This window comes from Lepeophtheirus salmonis, chromosome Z (genome assembly GCF_016086655.4).
Source record: "Lepeophtheirus salmonis chromosome Z, UVic_Lsal_1.4, whole genome shotgun sequence".
Classification (NCBI taxonomy): Eukaryota; Metazoa; Arthropoda; class Copepoda; order Siphonostomatoida; family Caligidae; genus Lepeophtheirus; species Lepeophtheirus salmonis.
Genome location: NC_092584.1, coordinates 3,876,799 through 3,897,584, shown reverse-complemented (window position 1 = coordinate 3,897,584; position 20,786 = coordinate 3,876,799). Strand labels below are relative to the sequence as shown.

The 20,786-nt window shown below is 32.1% G+C and overlaps 1 protein-coding gene across 8 annotated transcripts in view; it reads right to left on the bottom strand.

Annotated features, from left to right (window-relative positions):
• LOC121130123 (uncharacterized protein CG43867) overlaps positions 1-20,786 on the bottom strand; it is a 396,776-nt gene that overhangs the window by 63,597 nt on the left and 312,393 nt on the right. For 7 of the 8 annotated variants that reach the window (XM_071893641.1, XM_071893640.1, XM_071893642.1 and 4 more), the window contains one exon: positions 11,696-11,758. In XM_071893641.1, coding sequence (XP_071749742.1) covers positions 11,696-11,758 — 63 coding nt within the window. Of the gene's footprint in view, positions 1-11,695; positions 11,759-12,067; positions 12,115-20,786 lie in introns of all 8 variants that reach the window. The other variant, XM_040725843.2, reaches the window with a different exon arrangement.

Sequence of the window (20,786 nt, the reverse complement as noted above, 5' to 3'; positions counted from 1 at the left end):
TTGTCAAATTTGAGTCCATATAACATTATTATTCTTCATTTATTCTTATTAATCCTTTGAAGGAGTTCCAAAATTTCTACCCACAATGAAAAAATAATAGATTTTAAGTTTCAAACCGTACATCCGAGAGAAATTAAGGTTCATCAATACAATGAAGACTCTTAACGACAGATAACAATATTGTTTATCTTAACTCATCCCAGAAATTTGACGAATAGGCATATAAAACTGATAGAAATACGTCTGGTAAGTATTGAACTTTTTTTATGCAAAACTTATGAAAAATTTAAAAATTATATTCCCACCATCTATTTTATTCACATTTTTAGCAATTGCGTTGGGCTTTTCCTACATCAAAATTGAGCATAATTGGCTTCTACAGTATCAAGACCTTAAACACTATTCCCAATTTTAGACACCTGGTTTGAGTTTTTCCTTTGTTTGAAGAAAACTGTAAAGTATGAAGTTTTTCTATTTTTCCGGCTCTCCATTGTTGACGCACGCTCAAACAAAGCTGATTCCAATCATTATAAAATTATCCCATAATTTTGTAAGTACGAATCTTTCTAACTGCATCCCGCGTGCATTAATTGCATTTATACAACGCAAGATACATAATACTAAAGCCATTTTTGGGAACAATATTGCATTTCTTTTTATAATACATTTTACACTATTGTTTAACTAATCTTTATTTCTATAAACAACCTTATCCCAGTGATCCAAATACTTGTAAAAAGCTACCTTGTAGTCATCCGTGATGACAATGCTACACCTCCCTTACCCACTTAATACCCTTCCCCAATTAGGGACCCTTTGGGCTTGCAAAACAGGGAAAAGTCCGCTAACGCCAGGTCAGGTGAAAACGGTGGTTGAGTAATCCATCTAAAATACCTAGCAGCAACGAACGTTGATCATGATGTGTACTACATGTGGACCACAATCATTTTTCCAAACTGGGGAAATTTACTGCAATTGGTACCCATGTGGGCTATCTAACTATTTTGAAAGGTTCATAGAATACATAAAGTTCAATATCTGAATTACAAGTATTTTTAGAAAAAACTAAATCCTTCTGGTATCTTCAATATTTCTCTACCAGCTTTTCAATTAATTCAAACAGAATTGTAAAAATAATTGTCCTTCCAAACTAATTATTCCATCGACATAGGGCAGATTTCTTATTTGGATTTTGAGGTTTTATGTGATCAACAGATGGATCGTATCTACAAAATTCCTAAGACACACAGTTGAAGCATCATCAAATACAAGTGCAGTCGTTCTGATTTGTTTCCCCAGCAAAAAATACTCCAGGATATGTTGGCAATATAAAAGTTGTGCGCAAATTAAAATTGCTCATTTACACAAATATTCTTTTAATAGTTAATTTTAGTGCTACAAGCATCTGCAGGGGTGTTTACAAATTGATTGATTGATCTATTTATTTTTGGGCTTAGTTCTTGGATTTTTTTTTTTTTTTTAAATTCCAAATTGGAAATTTTGCATAGCTTCATAATTTGCTCGAATTACTTTCTTTAGAAAGGAAATCCTTAAAAAAATGTTGTCTTAACAAAAATTTGTTGATTTGGGGGGGGGAGCTACTTTTACTTCTTATCTCTAGCTAAGTCCTTCACTTCTTTTGGAGTTTGAACAGGAGATTCATTTAATACAAAGGAGTCCAGACTGGACGGGACCGAATAAGTATACAGAGGTGTATAAAATATGTTTTAAAAAGCGGGAGCGGATTTTTTTAGTTAGCAATCAAAATATTTTTTAATGGTTGACACTTAATGCTCTCTCCCTTAAATTCTTCAAATTGTGAGCATTACCAAGTTCATTGTTAGTTTTTTTATTTATTTAACAGACTGACAAGGCATATTACACCATCCTATAAACAACATTTTGTCCGGGAGACCGAACCCCACATTTATTATTGTTACTTAAGCTGTAGATTACGAAAATGATCAGTTTAACTTTCAAACTTTACAGGTTTGGACCTTAAAACCTTTTTTTTATATACAATTTATAGTGTATAAAGTCGATTCTTTGCTGTATTTCTACGTAAAAGAACTATATAAATGAAAATCAAAGTAAATAATAGTTTGAACCAGACATTTCAGCATTTGAAAATAAATTATTTATGACTTTATCTTGATTATAATTAGTACATAATGTATGTAACCCCCCCAAATTAAGTAAGGATCTTACTTAGAAGTTACTATTTTTTTTTTTTTTCTTCAAGTATTTTATATCCTAGCTAAAGTTAGAGAATAAAATTTATATTTCAAATTAAAAAAATGGTTTACAAAAAAGTGGATTTTGATTGATTTTTGGTCAATTTAGTTTTTATTATTTATTTAGAAATTTAAATATAATAGGCCGGTTAAGTTGCGTGAATATAAATGTCAATAATACTTCGGGAAGAGAGAATTGAACCATTTATTATAATTCATACTACAATATTTAATAATTTAGATGTAAAGAATTAAAACAAGGTTATAGATGCTTCATATTCGAAATAATTGACTAATATATAGTTTTTTGATTAATACGTAACCGATCACTTATTTTATTTATTGTCTAAATTTTTATTTACCTATATAAACTTACTCAAAAGATAATTCTCTGTAATAACGTAGTTTGATGAATATTTTAAACCAAAAAAAAACTCAAAAGGCTCTTCTGTTTTCCAAATTCAACTGAAGCAACAAATGAAAAAAAATCTGGTTCATTAAGGGTTAAGTGAATTAGAAAGTCAATACCTGCTGCCTCTCTCCTTCGATATAAATATCTACTTAATTATGATGATATTTCTCAAAATTCCCATTGCAGTATGAACGTATATATTGTATATTAATAGAATTACACTTGAGAAAAAAGTTATTCAATGATGGGTATTGTAAGGGTCTTTAGAGGCTATTATGAATGTTATATACCTTCAAAAACAAAACAAAAAAATCCCAGATTTAACTCTAATGATACTTGACAATAATAACTAATTCCTAATAACTCCAAGTAATGTCGACTATGACTCATCCTGGTAATAACGTACATATTGTATAATAATAGAATTGCTGGAAAAAGCTTAATATGATATGATTCTTTTTTTCCCCAGTTCCTTCATATTAATATATATATTTATATACGCACGAAATATAATATTAATATAAGAATAATGTCCGGAGCTATTACGTACAAATACATACAAAAACATTGTCTAAGTAATTGATATTTTAAGGGTTGAATGATAAGGTTATATAAATTACCAAAAATATATATATATATATAATTCCATATTTAATTATAATGGTTCTTGACAAACGTAACTACTTCCAAATAAAAACTAAATTGATACAAGCGTTTTTGCATGAGTTATTTTTTATTTTAACTTGATTAAGCTAAAGTAAATTTATCCACGCTTCATATTCCAAATTATTGATTAATATTCACTAATTTATTGATTATAATGTTAGTTATAAACTCATAGGCGATTCATTTTTCCTCCCAGAATGGCATAGTAATCTATATTCAAGGCAACCTTACCCACTAATTTTATTAAATTTATTAATAAATATAAAAAACTAAATTAACGAAAAATCAATCAAAATCAATCTTTTTTTAAATTGACATATAACTTCAGCTAGGATATAAAACATTTAAATGGGGGAAAAAAGATATTAGCTTCTAAGTAAGGTCCCTCATTTTACTCAATGTTTTGGTGGTTATATATATTTTATATTAATTGTAATCAAGATAAAGTCATAAAAAGTAATTTTTAAAAGCTAAAATGTGAACATAAATTAATAATAATTATTAATAATAGCCAAATCGATATCCGTTAAATGTGCCTGTGCTCATATTCCTGTTATACGGCTAAATAAAAATAATAAATGTGGGGTTCAGCCTGCCGGCGCTCAAAGTCCTTCATTTTGTTCCATAGTGTTGACTATGTTAATTAAGCAAATTTTTGTTTGAATGTGTTAAAGGAAAGCGAGTCACATATACTTTGATCTAAGAAATGATAATAAAGTGGAATTAAAAATATATATATCAGGTGGCTGTATAAAGGTTATTCGCACTCACAGAGGCGTCCGCAGCCTGTAAAGTGGAGGGCTGTACCCCCCTCCCCCCAAATTAAGGAAATTATGCTTCTTACTAGAAAATTTAATATATGAAATTTAATTACATTTTGTCAATTTTTTTTTCCAACAATTTAATTTTCTGTGAGAAACTATAGACTTTTGAAATTTTACTTGAAAAAATTAAATGTTTGAATTTTTTTTTTCAAAAAAGTTTATTTTTGGAATTAATTTTTTTGTGAACATCTTTGGATTTTTCAAACTTTTTTCTAGAAAGTATCATTTTTTGAGAATGACTATGGATTTTTGATTTTTTTTTTTCTAACAAATTAAATTTTTTATGAATACTTATTTTTTTTCCAAAAAATTTAAGATTTGAAATTTTTCTCCAAAAAAATTAAGAGTTTAGTTATTTTTCAAACAAGTTTGTATTTGAAATAAAAATTTTTGTGAACAGCTCTAAATTTTCGAAATATCCTTTAAAAAAAAAAATATGTTTTTGAGAATAGCGATGAATTTTTCAAGTTTATTTCCAAAAAGCTTAGATTTTACGAATAGTTGTGGATATTTGAATGTTTTTTGGAAAAGTTAAATCTTTTGAGAATAGCGTTGTTCCTTTTACCTTTAATGATATATCTTTTCTAAAGGTGGTATGAATTAATCCTCAGGTGTGTTTATGAGCCTTGAGACTGTTGGACAGCTTATTATGTGCTTTTTTTGGCCTACTTTAATCGTAGACTCATATTCTTTAACCAACATGAGAATAATTCTTACGCTCTTTATTTTTTGTCCTTTATTAAGCAGAAGGGTTCATAGTTAATTCCAATTTTTTAATGTTCCAGGTAATATTAGACAAACCTACTCTAGTCTATATTAATTTAGACAAGAGTTTTTAACTGTTTCCATAATTTGATCGAGATATTCGACGACCTAAAGATGAGTATTTTTGGAATTTAAATTTCAAATATTATTTTTTTTGAAAGAAAAAATTGAAGCACCCGCAGCTGTTTCCAAAATATTAATTTTTTGAAAAACAAATTCCAAAAAAGATTTTCTATGAAATAGCTAAAATTCCTTAAATTCTATCAATTCTGAGAAGACACGGGACAGCCTAATAGTACACGTTGCACAAAAAAAAACGGACTACAACGTAGTGTTGCCGTTGAGAAAGCCACTCTATGAAGCTTTACATATTATAATGTAGAGAGGAGGGGAAAGCGAGTTATTTAGAATTTTTTGGAAGAAAAATTGAAAAAATCATGTTTACCTTCAAAAAATTAATTTTTTTCAACAAAATAATTCAAAAGTCCATAGTTATTTAGAAAAAAAAAGAGTCTATTATTATACGAGAGTTTTTCTTAAAGAATTTAATTTTTCGGAAAAAAATTCAAGAAAGACAGGTGTTTACAACAAAAAAAAAAAATTTTTTTGGAAATAAATTTCCAAAAATAAATATTTTCTAAGAAAATTTCAAATATCCACAGTTATTCAAAAAAAAACAAAATTCAAAATTCCATAGCGTTTCTTAAAAAATCTAACAGAATCAAGGCTGTTAATAAAAAATAAATTTAATGGAAATATATTTCCAAATATTAAATTATAAATTAAAAAGCAAAAATTCCTTAGACTCTAAAAATCCCAAAAGACAGGACAGCCTAATAGTACACGTTGCATAAAAATCAGCATACAACTACATAGTGTAGCCATTGAGAAAGCCACTCTATGACGCTTCACATGTTAGAATGGCCTCGAAATTTAATATATGTATATATATTTATATTTTTTTTGTTTTTTGGAGGTTGGGGGTTGGGAGGAGAGTTATTTAGAATTTTTTGGAATAAAAAATTGAAATAATCATCGTTACCCTCAAAAATTAAATTTTTGATAAAAAAAATTTCAAAATTCCATAGATTTTCACAAAAAAGTTCAAATACTCATTTTTTTGGAAAAGAAATTCAAAATTTCAGAGTTTTAATACAAAAATTTAATTATTCAAAAAAAAAAATTGGTCATTTTTGTGCTTCTGGCTTTAATATCGATAATGAATGTGGATTTCTCCCTGGAGGCGAAGAAGCTGATGCATGTTGTAGTCAATAGTCATTAAAAGCATATTGAGTTTAGATGTGTCAATTATAAACGCGACCAAGGGTTTTGCTGTTTGGTGATTTGTTAATTAATAACACAATGTGTTTTCAGTTACAAATACATAAGTATTTATATTGAAGTCTGGAGTTTATGAATTTGAGTAGGAGTCGAGTTTAAAGCAGGGATCCTTATGTACTCGTACTAAAATTCCTTAACTTTTACTATCAAACAATTTTTCTCGTATAATGTTACTTAAGGTTTTCCCTATAGTTCTAGAAAATATCTAAGGAAAGTAGGAGGAAATGTTTTTTCTCTCTTCTCAGATGTTATCATTATCAAGTGGTACATTGAAATCGCAGCACTTACTAATTCAATAATTAATGAAAGTTGAGTAAAAGAAATGAAATCATATTACAATATATTTAATCATAAACAATGAGCTACAAAACAACACAAATCTAAGCTCTCTAGCCTACGTAAAAATCGAGAAAAGGAGACTTGAACGTGATCAAAAATGTTCATTCGCGTACTCTCAACAGTTCGGCGTCTCCCAGACCATCGTCTACGCTGTCAGTAAGTCGGAAACGTTGGAAAGGAACAAGGGCTCTGTAAAAAAAAAAAGGCCAAACTGTACTAGGAGGAGTTAAATTAAAAAGCTCAGCCCAATCCCCTCAAGTCCATGTGAGCTCATGCAAGAGATCTCGGGGGTTTACACCAAACTGTCTAGAGAGCTATCAAAAAGTGGATGTAAAGTGGATGCACCCTTTTGAGGGTGGAGAGACCATTTTTGACATCAGCAATGAAAGAAATCATTTCTTCCATTGTAAGACTTTGATTGTGTCGTTTGACTTCTTTTGAACACTTTTTATTCCCTAGTCCACTACACCTTTTAGACCTACAGTTTCATTCATCCAAACACCGAGGGTCTCAAAGCCATTGACGGCCAGTAGTGGGACACCATGTCTGAGGACTACACCCACAGATTTTAAAGGATCAATCGCCATGCAGGAACTGATCACTCCACAACAAACTCTTTGTCTTTCACGCACTAGAGATTATTTTATACTTATTGTTCTCTCTTCGAAAATAAAGATGACGAGGGCTTTGGAAAGAAATTTCCATCATTAAAAATAATGAAGTCGATGACATGACTAATTTTCATTTCCTATAAAGTGTACAGATATCCTTAAAAATTGTATCAAACATGCTCAAAAATCTCATTAGATTTGGAAAACAAAACTAATTATAGATACATCATCAATCAGAGTCAAATGCAAAATTCCCATCATTTATCCATTTTGGGCTTGCAACCATACAAATAAAGTATTCCGGCTTACTTAAATCGATATTTTTCGAAAAGCACTTTTACTGTAAAAGAGTCCGACAACGCGTTTCACACGTCGAATTACTTGTCTAGAGCCTTCTACAAATTGTAAAAAATAAAAGAAAGAGTTTGTTTTTACAGACTGAATGCTCTCATTTTCCACATCTCCAATAAGTAACAATAAGATTCTCATTAGATATGTAAACATTCTTACCCCTCCGATAGTAAACTGGGAACTTATGTGGTCCAAGACAATTCAATCTGACTACCGGGTGTCCATTAAAATTTAAAAAATTACTAATTCAATAATGAAGGAAGGTTTGCGTATTTGAAATCAATTCATATTTCGATATATTAAACCGTAAGCAATTAGTTACAAAGAAGGACAAGCCTGAGCTATCTAGCTTACACACAAGTCGAGAAAATGAGACTTGAACGTGATCAATGAATTTTCATTCTCCAAGAAGTTGGACGTCACTGAGACCACCGTCAGCAAGTCCGAAATATTAGAGAGGAAGAAAGGCTCTGACAAAATGCCAAACTGGATCCGAAGGAGTAAAAGAAAACAGCCCAGGCCAATCCACTCAAACCCTTAATGCCTCATACATAAGATTTTGGGGGTTCACCCCCAACTTTCGAGAGATAAGTGCGTGGAAAGAGCCTTGTGAGGGTGAAGAGGCTACTTTTGGTACCACGAATGGAAAAACTCTTTTAGGTATCTTTTTGACTATTTTTTGGCGTCCCTACTGCCCTAATGCCAACCCCCTCGACTACAGATTATGGATGTATGTCGACGGGGAGGCCTGCAGGCGTCGTCATCCAAACACTGATGCCCTCAATGCCAGAGTACGATACTGGGTGTCTCCTGGAAGCTATATATATATATGTAAATCATAGACGCACATATATTTATAGTTTATTAATTTTTTTGTTGAAATTCCACTGTTAATGAATAAATTATATCTTGTTGAAGTTTGAAAATCAAAGTGTTCAGATTTTAAGGGACCACTATGTATAAGCATTTCTTTATTTTATTAATATTTTATTCATCAATTTCACAATTTTTAATAGAGGTTTTAATGAATTTTATTAACAGTTTTGCTTAAAAATCGTTCCTTTGCTTTTCCTTTTGAATTCTTCTCTTTTTTTCAAGGTGATGATTGAGGGGTACAGGGCTCGCTAGAAAATTATTATATTGAAGATATTATTTTATAAAATACCCGCCACCTCATCCCAAATGGGGGATACAAATTGATTTCCAAAATACGCATAAAGTAATTAATGTTGCCTATCATTTTTTATTAAAATACAAATTTTAATGTTGTACTCTAAGAATTGCAAATTATATCTTTTGGAAAGCTTCAACTCATGTTGCTAAAGTTACTTTCAATAAGGATTCATTTTTTTAAATGTCAAATTGATGAAATAGTTTAAAAAGGGATAGAAAATTGCAATCCCATATTTTTACACGGTTTATTTTTGAGTTTCTTTTTTACACTTCTTTACCGCATTATAGAGGATTTAATGGCTCAGATTAAACCAATTTCTTTTTCGGTAGGACATGATACTTATTGAATGACAATTAAAGAAATATAACATCTTCTAAAAATATTGACTTGTAAACAGTCCCTCCTCGACATTAAGTCAAAAACAAATTGGCCTGCGTAACTCAACGAATTTCTTTTAATAATCAAAATTAATGTCATCAAATATCTAAAATCCCCTCAAACCATATACAAACCCTTCGGGTAGCGTATGTCATATCCGGTATTTTTTGTACCGGAACGGGTAAATAAGTATGGGTATTGTCAGAAAAATAAATGTCATATAATTGTTTATGAAACATAAAATAATTTTTTTTGTTGACGTGTGTATATTTTTAATATTGTATTCATACAACAAATTCATTAGCCTATTGCACAGTCATAAATATGTATATGGCATAGCCATATAGTATCCTTAATGATCCGGCTATATTTTCTAATACTGCATAAAATGTCTATGTTTGTATAAAGGCAATTAATTTGTTTTCTTTTTATCCAAATTATTGGTCCCTGTCTGATTACATTCTGTGATGAATAAAATATAGTCAGGGGACGATTAATCGAAATGAAAAAATTGAGTGTCTTTTCTGGAATTGGGAATATGGAAAATTATTTATTACTTGTATTTAATTATTTATTACTTTTCTAAATTATAAAAAAAAAAAAAAAAAAAAAAAGAACTAAGAAATTTTTTTTGGCAGGAAAATTTCATATTATTTATTTTTTTTTTTCAAAAAAATGTATTTAATTTTCGGAATTTTTTTCCAAATAATTTTTTTTTCTGTGAATAACTTTGTATTTTTCAAATCCCAGGAATTCCTCTCACAAACACATGGCATAAATGAATTTATTAGTTCCATAACTTCTGGGAGTGTTCTACATATACCAGAGGAGTCCGCAGGAGGTGTCCTGATGTCCAACGACCCCTCCCCAAATTCATTAATTTTTGCTTTTTACTGGACTTGTTTTTGTTGAGGATGAAAAAAAAATTAGTCAAAATAGGGATAAAATTAAATATTCAAAAATTTTTACAAAAAAATTAATTTGTTTGAATAGCTGTAAATTTTTGAAATTTTTTTCGTAAAAATATCATAATCAAATTTTTTTAGGGGTGGACTGGAGGCCCAGTAGACCCCCAGACAAATTAAGCATTTTTTGACCTTACTAAAAAAAAATTTATTGAGGAGGAAAAAAATTAAGCAACATAGTGCTAAAATATAATAATAAAAAAATTTTTTTTTTAAATTAGTTTTTTTGAGAAAATCTGTGGATTTTGGAAACTTTTTTCGAAAAAATTTAATATTTCAAATGACATTTTTGGTTTTTTTTTCAAAAAATTTACCTTTATATGAATAGTTGTGAATTTTAGGAATTTTAGGAATAGAACTTTCGAAATATTTTTCAAAAAAATTTAATTTTTAGAATGTTTTTTTTTTTTTTCCAAAACATTCCACCAACCAGGACCCCCCTAAAAAAATATAAATATAATCCTGCAGCGGACGTCCCTATTTAGCTAATATGCATTGGCCCAATCATATTAGGAACTCAGTGAATAAGTTATTAGTGTGAATTTAATCAAAATTAAATGAAGTGTTAGCTATTTTTTCTATTATACCAACTTTTTCTTTAATTATGTGGGTACATGCAGTAATCATAGACACCGAGTTTTTTCTTGCATGGAATAATGCAGTTATATACAAAAGAAAAAAAAGTATTACTCATTAACAACAAATGATATAAGTAAACATGAAACCTACATATGTTGTTGACACCTAGCGTTTAAAGATTTAGTAATTATGTATGTCATGTTTTCCATTAGTAGCGTAGAGTATCCAAGGTCTTGGAAGACCGAGACGTACCATGCCATGGTCCTCGCACACTCATATATGGGGCCTTCATTTAATTTTTTGCCCGGCACATTAGTCGGCATTCAAAATAGAATACAAAAATATCAGTAATTTAACAACCCTCCTTTCCATCATTGAATAGTAAATTAGTAGGATATCACAAAACCTAGTCATTAGTCAGCTATAATGAATGTAATGAGGTCATACTTGAAGCAATTTAATAGCCGGATTTCTGGGTGCTGAACAATGAACACCCAAGGATTAAACGGATCAAACATCAAATACAATGGGAAATCACTTGCTGTTTTTATTGCTAAAATATTATTTTTTCATCATGATTGGTAGTGACGGTCTGGCATGATTTTAAAAGGGAAGGGAACCTCTAAATAGCTCGAGTACTTATAGACAAGTCTGACGTTATTAAGACCGTTTGAATCCTAAAGCTGATAACATCAAAATAAAAATGTTTGTCTCCAATTTTATTTCAACAACATATGTTACCATTATTATGATATATCAAAATTATTTCTTAGAAAATTGGTTTTTTTTTTTAAAATGCATAATCAGACTTTCTATTAAGAACCCCCTTTAATTTAGAAAGCTCACTTCAAGATGCACTAGACAAGACCTTATAGGATTTTAAATTGTTTAGACAAGAGGATAAATTAGGAAAATCAATTTTACATTCCTAGAATAGCATAGCCTAAAAAAGCATTTCAAATTTATTCCTGTTAAAAAGCGTAGAAATCGATGTCTATGGACAGTATTGAGCATGCGAATAATATGTCTACGGAAGTAATAAAATACGTTTCCTACCTTGTCTTCCGCATCATCAGCACGAGTTTCCGCTTCAATCACACGATTTTCCAGATCTGATAACTGCAAATTGAAAAAAAATATATACAAAAATTATTGGAGAATTAATAGAATTATATTACATTAGTTGGTTTTTTCTCCAATAGATGGAGACCATATCAGAGCAAGAGAGAACTCCGCCCTCTATTGATGAAAAAACAAACTAAACATAATTATTAATATTCTTTTCAAACGTATTAGAAAGCCTTTAATGGGTGGATGAATAGATGGAGTATAGACAAGGAAGGGAGATAATTATGTCAAACTTCCCCGATTTATCTTATCTATATTATGAGCTGTAAAAATAAATATAAATTCCTGGGCATTCTTTACCTGTAGTATTAGATCGTTTAACGAGTTATCTTCCTCCATGATTTATGCTAAATGTGTAAAAAGTGTTTAAATAAATTGGGGGCGACTTAATCGTTCGAATTTATCATTTAAAATATGAAAGGAGGGAATAAAACAAATGAAAACTCACTAATTGAATTTACTAATGATTTAAGGAAGAGAAAAAGATAGGGCATTGGTGTTGTATCGTGTCAAACCGAGTCGTTAAACATCAACTCGGGATGAATAATTAGAATTAATAATAAAAATGAATTAATTTGCTGAACGATTGATGAAAAAGTGACCCCAAATACAAAAGTGATGAGATTGACACGAGGAAGAGAGTTGATTTAGAAGAACAACACTAAGACTGAGGAAATTATGAGGAAGCTACGTCCAGAGATGTATCCCAGTTTTCTTTTTTTTAAATTGTGAAATTGTGTATTCTTATATGTGTAATTATTTTACTCAGTTAGGATTGAAAAAGCTTCCATGAAGGAGTGATTTTTTTTTTTTTTAAATCAGAAGTCCAACTAGGAGAGTTCTTAGTTATTTTAATCTAAAATTAATCTTTAGATAAATTAGAAATAGATACAAAATTAAGTACAAGACCAACTCTTGGGTAATTTTATCTGCATTGAAAGTTTTATTCACGGATATAACTTTAGTTAGTAACTCATTTTGCCGAATGGACACTTTGGCAAAAAAAAAAATTATAAATATAATATCTGTATTAACAATAAATCTATTATTTTCCTTAAAAAAATTATTTTAAATGTGTGTGATAAATTTACTCGATATGGCGTTAGAAAGATAATACTTTGACCTAAAAAAACTGGTAGACAGTTTTCTGATTATTTGACTTATATATCTGAGAAATTGCATCTTAAAATGAGTATGTCAAACTTAGTAAGCGACAACTTTATATAGTAATAACGTTTATTGGTAGGAGTCCTTTGCAATTGCTAAAATATGTCACATAATTCCTTCGAATCAATCTATAAAATCTAATTCCACCCTTTAACAGTTACGAAAGAACACTCTTCCTTCACAAGAAAAAATACTCCCCTCATGGCTTTCCCCTGATATAATTAGGCCCTTCACTTCCAAATAAATTCCAGGGCCGGTGCCATATAAATAGGATAAATTAAGACTAAATTCAAAAATACCTTGGATACAACACCGTAACAAACCTTAGAACATCATTCGTTGAGGTTTGGTGATAAAAATATGAGGACTCAATAAAAATATCAGGTCGACTCATTGGTTTTTCAAGTTTGAAAAACGGTTCACCATTTGAGTAAGGTCGAATCGAGTCAATAATTGTTTGAGTCAGCAGAGAACACTAGTCACAAACTGAGTTTTTTAATGATTTTCGGCAGAGGAAATATGGACTACTTAAAAAAATCCTCTGAAAAAACTAAAAGAAAAATAGAGCATGAAAAATGTAGGGGGTGAGATACAAAAGTTATCTTTTATTTTTATTTTTTTGTCGGGAGAGAAAATAGTCCTTACAAAATAAAACATAATTTTCATTCTGTATAACGAAAAAGTTTAATTATTTGGAAAAAACATTATAATGTGTTTAACATAATTTACATAATTATTCTGGCGCCTCTTTCTTGATGCTCTTAAAGAAAGAGGATCGATAGACCCGTACTGAAGGGAGAGGTCAAGGCTTTTGCTCTACGTGAGGGTTCCGTCCTCACTGATAGGGACTTTGGACACCTGCACTATCATTTGACAGATGTACAGCCCCAGTCAAACTCCCCGCCTCGCAATGTCCTCGGAGCAGGTCTCAAAGAATAACAACCATTCAATGATTGATACAAGAAAATATCTTCAAATCAAGAATACCCTGCTTAACCGAGACAGCAGAGGAGCGATCTTATGTTACATCTTGAGTCTATCTCTGAACCTTTTCTTTGACAAAAAGAGAATGAATAAAAAGCCGAGACACAAAAACAGTTTGAAATTACACATTCAAAGGTATTATTTCATTTTTTTAAATTCTACTCAGAGTCTAACAAGGACTTTTAACTCTTCAATGTTAATCCGTGTCATTTTATATACTAATAAAGATTTAAAATACAAAAATGAGCATGGTAACCCGGACAATTTCTAAAATTTTTGAGTTGAGAGCAGCTTCGCTATCATGACGTTTTCTTAAATTAGCTGCGAGCGTCTATGAGATGAAGGATATAAGTAGAAACACTCCTTTGTATCTAGCAATAACATAGATATGAATGATTACGATGTTGATCCTCAATTCTACTCAGAGTCCAACAAGGACTTTCACTTATAACTCAAACGTTACTCTGTGTCCTTTATGAACACACATACTCTTGGTTACACTTTACACTTATGTGTTCTCTCCTCAACAATAAAAGAATAAGGATAACAGCTTTAAAAAATAAAAATAAACACTTATCAACAATAACAACAAAACTCGCAGCCTAAAAATGCTTTAGATTTACAACTCTACTAATTAACCTTATGGCAGTCATAATTTATTTGGTTCAGTCCAGTCTTAGAACTGTTGGTCCTAGGGATCGGTCCTTATGACCCTCAGTCCTTGACTTTAACTGTCGGTCCTATGATTTTTTTTTTTCGATGGTTTGTTTATCCAAAAAATAATTAAGAGCATGGCAAAAATATTTATGTTTTTATTATAATGCAATATAAAAGAAACAAATTATATTTTGACTCAGTTGCATAATTTATTCGATGGTCTAACAGATTAGTTTTAAAAAGAAAAGAAAAACTTTCAATGACGTTATCAAAGATCGATGTTTTCTACTTTACGAACCAACAAATGGGACTGGGGGCTTAATTGGATGATACAAAACTAGACTGGATAGCGATGCGGCTCTAAAAAAGGGTCAACACTTCACCGACTGATACTCATATAACGAATAATTCCCAAACTCTCAAAGCCTTATTAACGCAACGGGAGTTATTTATATGGAATTGTCTTGATTCTACTGTTGAGCTAAATGTATAAGTCATGTCTTGTCGGAATGTCAAAATAAAAGTGACCCGAAATTAATGTGCTAATCTTGACAACATGAAGAAAGTTGGGGGGTGAGCAGCTTAGCTTTAATGACGTTGTATTAGATCAACTGCATGCAGCCGTGAGAAACAGGTCATGAGCACAATTCCCACTTGGTACTTAGCAAGGACATAGGCTGGAAAATCTCCCACGTTGATACACAATTTGACTCTGAGCTCAAAAAGAACTAAAAATAATAAATCCCAAAAAGCAAGCCGTCATTGTTACTCTCCGCCTTTTATGAGAACACGTACAAGTTATTACTATACACTTAGATGTTCACTCTTTAAATATGGAAGAAGAATGATAACAGCTCCAGAAAATAAAATACTGCTCAGATTACAAGATAGAAACACCATCTCGTCCATATTTTAGTTCATATTTACACCAACTTAACTGATCGTACTCTACCATCAACAATAATGCATACAATGAAATGGGAAAAGTTAAATATAAAACGGGTGGCCCATCTAACGATTGCATTTTGAACTACCACTTTTTTGATGTCTGACAGCTGTAGTAAGATTCTCATTGTATCTAATATTTTGTAAAAGGTCTCCAGTTTACGAAATGGTTAAGTTTACGCTTGAAGAAAATTGGGAAATACCAAAGACTTACTTCCAAAATGCAGAGTCTTCAAACGAAACTGCAAGAAAATTACGTCGGTCGAAATAAAGCGCCTTCCAGGCAGTTTGTGGATAAATTTGTGAAGCGTGTGCGCGAAATTGGTTCGTTAATGTATAAAACAACGCGTTTCAGTGTTCGTCCAGTGGACTCAATCGAAAATATCCTACATTGTAGAAAATATTTTATACACATCTACATATACCGGGTGATCCTTTGAAATCTGAACACTTACTAATTCAATAATTAATCATGGTAGAGGGATTGTCATGCATTCATATTTCGATGTATTAAAGCACTCACAATTAGTTACAAAAACAAAACAAAGCATTGCTCTCTATCTTACATACAAGCCCGGAAAAATATTCCGCCGTCTGTAATCCATCATTGCCGCTAAGAACGGGTACATTATTGATTAAGAAAGCTGGTACACACATCTATATATAGTTTTAATTTTGATGAAATTATATAGTAAGTGTATAATTATAGATTGTTGAAGTTTAAAATACAAAGTGTACAGATTAGAATGGACATCTGGGTATCTATTATTCAAATTGATCCAAGCAATGGCATGTGTATATGGTAAGTCCAACTTAATAATTCAAACCTCATATTATTGTAAGATACAGTGTGCAGAGCCCATGCCAAATAAATAAAGAATATCCCTGGTAAATTCCAATAAATCTATAGCCAATAAATATATGTATAGGTATGGCATTTTAACGATATTTAACTGGTTCTTTATAGACTCAAAGAGGAGACATACTTTTATTAAGATTGTCTCATGAATAATTAATATGTTTGTTTATACAATTTATATGTATAAATAAATATACTTGACATTCTAAAGGATTCAAATAAAACTGGATGGAACCTTTTTTTTTTTTTTTTTGTTCATGTAGATATAAGCGATTCATCATGAATACATAATGTCATAATTGAATAAATAAAAAAACCAATATTAAAAAGCGTTCATTCCTTTTCTTTCGAATGAATATTTCCAGAGTTTTAATAAATATTTCATAATATATAAGTATTTTATGACAAATTCCTTTAGAAGATCAAAATGATTATATTATGTATAAAAGAAAGGACTTTTGTATCTCCAGAGTGAAGGAAGTAATTTTTGAGAACTGTTCCTTTTATTGGTCAGATGGTGTTGTTGCTCTGAATAAGTAAAATTCAACATTAGAGTATTACATTTACTCTATCTGACCTAGGAACTTGTGTGAAATCCATTTACATAGTGTACATTTCTTTCTCTAGGAATGACCAGGGCACATAAATACACACATGGAGTTGAAGAGAATAATTTCTCCTAAGCACGTTGTCCATTGAGCTACGTCGATTCTATTTTTTTTTTTTTTTTTTTGCTTCCAGCATTATCTGAGGACTGAAAATACGACAAAAAAACAATCAGTTGACAGATTATTTGCTTTTACCTTCCTCCTAAATTTAGATTTTTTGGGAATTGGACGAAAATTGAGTACACAGTAAGAAAAAAAGCATCAAGTGTCTGTACTTTTGGAGACTGAAATTTTCTATGGCAACCAGATATTCACTTTGGACCAAGTGTTAAGCAGCTTAAATGACAGATTAGTTTCAAAATCAGCCGACAAAGTTAAGAGTACCTTCAGAACAAGCCCTCCAACAACTCATATCATGTATCTGTGGGTTGTAGCGCCTCATGACAGAGGAATATGAACACATATACAGGCATAGAGTAGCCATTTATTCGATATAATCACCGTTGGCATCAATAACGGCCTCAATACGGCCTCTGAACCGGCCGCAGGCTCTTCTGCCCATCTCATTGTCCGTGTTGCCGAATACCTCCTTGATGGAGTCCATCAGGATGGCTTTGGTGCTATGGGGATGTCTGTTGGTATGTCTCTCGACATAGCCCCAGACAAAATAGTCCAAAGGATTAAGGTCAGGAATGTTAGGAGGCCACAAATCCTTGGTTACGACGTCAGAACAGTTCTAGGTTAACCACTGCATGGAGATTTTGGACACATGGCCGGGTGCTGAGTCCTGTTGCTACACCCAGGGCCTGTCTCCGGCCACCTCTTGGATCCAGGGCAGAACCACCTTCTCCATAACATCCAGGTAGACATCTGTATTGACTTTTAGACCTGGTAGGGTCATCCTCAACCACCTTCTTCACCTTGTCGACAAAGTCGGTGTCCCTGACCTTCCTGTCGGCGCCCTCCCCTCCTTGGGTGCCCTCTTTATGGTGACATCAACATCCCAGGTGTCCTCTAGCTTCTTACGGATACGCTGAACAGTCCGTAAATTCACTCCTAAGGTTAAAGCAATCGTTGAATTGGAGATTTCACCTCTCATTATTAACCAATGCCATGACTACGGCGGACCTCGAAAGCTCCTCGTTCCCCTTATAGCTCTTTATCTCCTCATATGATGACGGCATGATGCTAACTGAACTATGTATCGTCAGCTAACAAGAATAGCTTTCCTATTTGGTAACCGGTTTTTTATTTGATAATGTTGTCTTCAAGTTATCAAGGTTTAAAGTAGGCGACAATTTGATCCCCGCTCCCTGTACCTACAAGCACATGGTAAAAGTCATATGCAAAGGCATATTACAAGGTATAGAGTTGAACCGTCTTGGCAAAATTGAACATCAAGTACCCTGAGGGAAGTTATGATTGGATTTGGGGTAAGGCCTTATCTAAAACATCTCCCAAATGTTAAAAGTGTTGTACGGAAAACTTTGGACCCCGGGGTAGTCCTTCTGGTACCCTCCTCACCGGATCCAAATCATCTAGGCTACACTGTGTGGAGCGTTTTGGAGACCAAGGTTAGTGTGGGGTTGGTCTTGATTTTTTTGTAAGGTCTAGCCTTCCTTATAGAAGGTAAAATCGATCACTCTTGACGTCGTGGAGGGTTTTTCCTTTTTGCAACTATTCTTTTATATGTGTAAAAGAATAAATTATGTAACAAAGTGAAAATATAATATTGCATAATAGGGAACAAAGGGGTATTTTTTGCAAGATATGTTCACTGTTCTTAATACGTACATGATATGTCTACTTTGGCTATATAAACCCTTGGAATTTTTAAGAAAAGAACGGTTAGGAACGGTCTTAAAGACGAGTATAAGGAACCGATAGAACAAGTTCTAAGACTGGATTGTACAAAATAAATCATCACAGACACAAAAATAGCCAAGTTTGTTCAGACCTCTCACCCCAATGTGGACAAGTTGAAGAACAGAATTATTGAGCAATGAACACGGATGTCCAAGGAATATATCCAGAAGATAATAATTCTGCTATTGATGCGTGTGGAATAGTGTATAGATAAAAGAGCCTTCTTTTTTATTCTCCTCTTGAGTACGTCAGATCTCTGCTACAGATTCACGCCATGTTTCGATTTCGCATCGAGAACGTGATTATTTCCATGGGTGATCAAATTGAGTGATGCTAGTTATTTGGACATACATGACCATATTTTTCCCAAATAAAAACTTGAAAATGTTCTTCCCGCACTCTATAAATATATGTAATCATAATAGAAATAGAGTGCAAGGAATATTTGTCCTCCTTTTGACAGTTTTTTTTGTTTATTCTCGATCCTACATCATTCATTATCAAATAAGAAAACTATGGAAAATGCAGATATGGATTTCTGAAGCCCTTTTACAACGTGTATAGAATGAAGTTTCTAATCTATGAGTATGTCGCTGTATCTGTATATAAAGAGAGGAAAAACCCTGAATCAGAGCATTTCCTTATCTTTGATGATGAATAACTGATAATAACAATACAAGAATCATTTTATTTTAAGAGGAATACAAAGAAATAAGAAGGATACAATACACGTTGCGACATAATTATTTGATCATTGTCCATCAAAAACTTCATATAGATCTAGCACGAAAACAAAAGGTATATGCAGAGGGAGAAGTCCTCATACTGTGTGGTCCATTGAAATCTGAGCACTTACTAATTAAATAATTAATTAAGGTTGAGTGATTGGAATTAATTTTTATAATGCAATATATTGCAGCATTCACAATCATCTATAAAACAAAACTGATCTCTCTAACTTAAATACAAGTAGAGGAAAGGACTTTTGAACGTGATGGATAAATGTCCATTCCCGCATTCCAAGGAGTTGGGCGTCTCTAGGACCCCCCTATACGGAGTCAGCAAGTCAAAAACGTTAAAGAGGAACATGGGCTTAGTTAAAAAGGCGAAACTGCACCCGAAGGAGTTAAAGAATCAGCTCAGGGCAATCCCCCAAGTCCATGAGGGCCCATGCAAGAGATATCGTAGTTTCACACCAAACTGTCCAGAGAGCTATCCAAAAAGTGGATGGAATGAGTCTTGAGATGGTGGAGAGCCCACTTTTGACACCAGGTATAAAAGAAACCCATCTCCTCTGTTGCAAAACTCTTTTTAATGAGACTTTTGAGTTCTTTTGAACTCTTTTTTGACACTTTTGCCCCTCCCTCCCCTTCCTTTACCCCTGTTCAAATTCCCCTGGACTATTGGGTCCATGTAGAGGGAAAGGTCTGCAGTCTTCCCCATCCAAACACCGAAGCCCTCAAGGGCACTGTCAGCCAGCACTGGGACGCCATGACAGAGTACTATATCCACAGTGGATGCAGGCCCTTTCGCCGTCCCCTACAATGTATAATTTCCGCTAAGGAGTTTTCATTGATGATTAAAAAAGCTCAGACAAATATCTATTGATGGTATTAATTTTGTTGCAATTCTATTGTTAATTAAGATACTCGTTACTGCAAGTCAAAAGTGTGAACTGGCGGACGTTAGAAAGATGGGACATTGTACTAAAAAGCTTAAAAACAATTTAGTGATTTTTGACATAGTGCGTGCCTCATTTATGGGATTGGCTCTCTCCATCTCCTCTGTGATGCTATTGGAACAAAATTGTAAAGTTATAGCCATTTACATAAGGACAAAATAGTTTCTGACACTCAGTATGTAAAATTCTAATAATGATTATAATGAGTCAATTTGCACCGTTTGAGCTTTCTAATTCAATTAGTGAGTATGA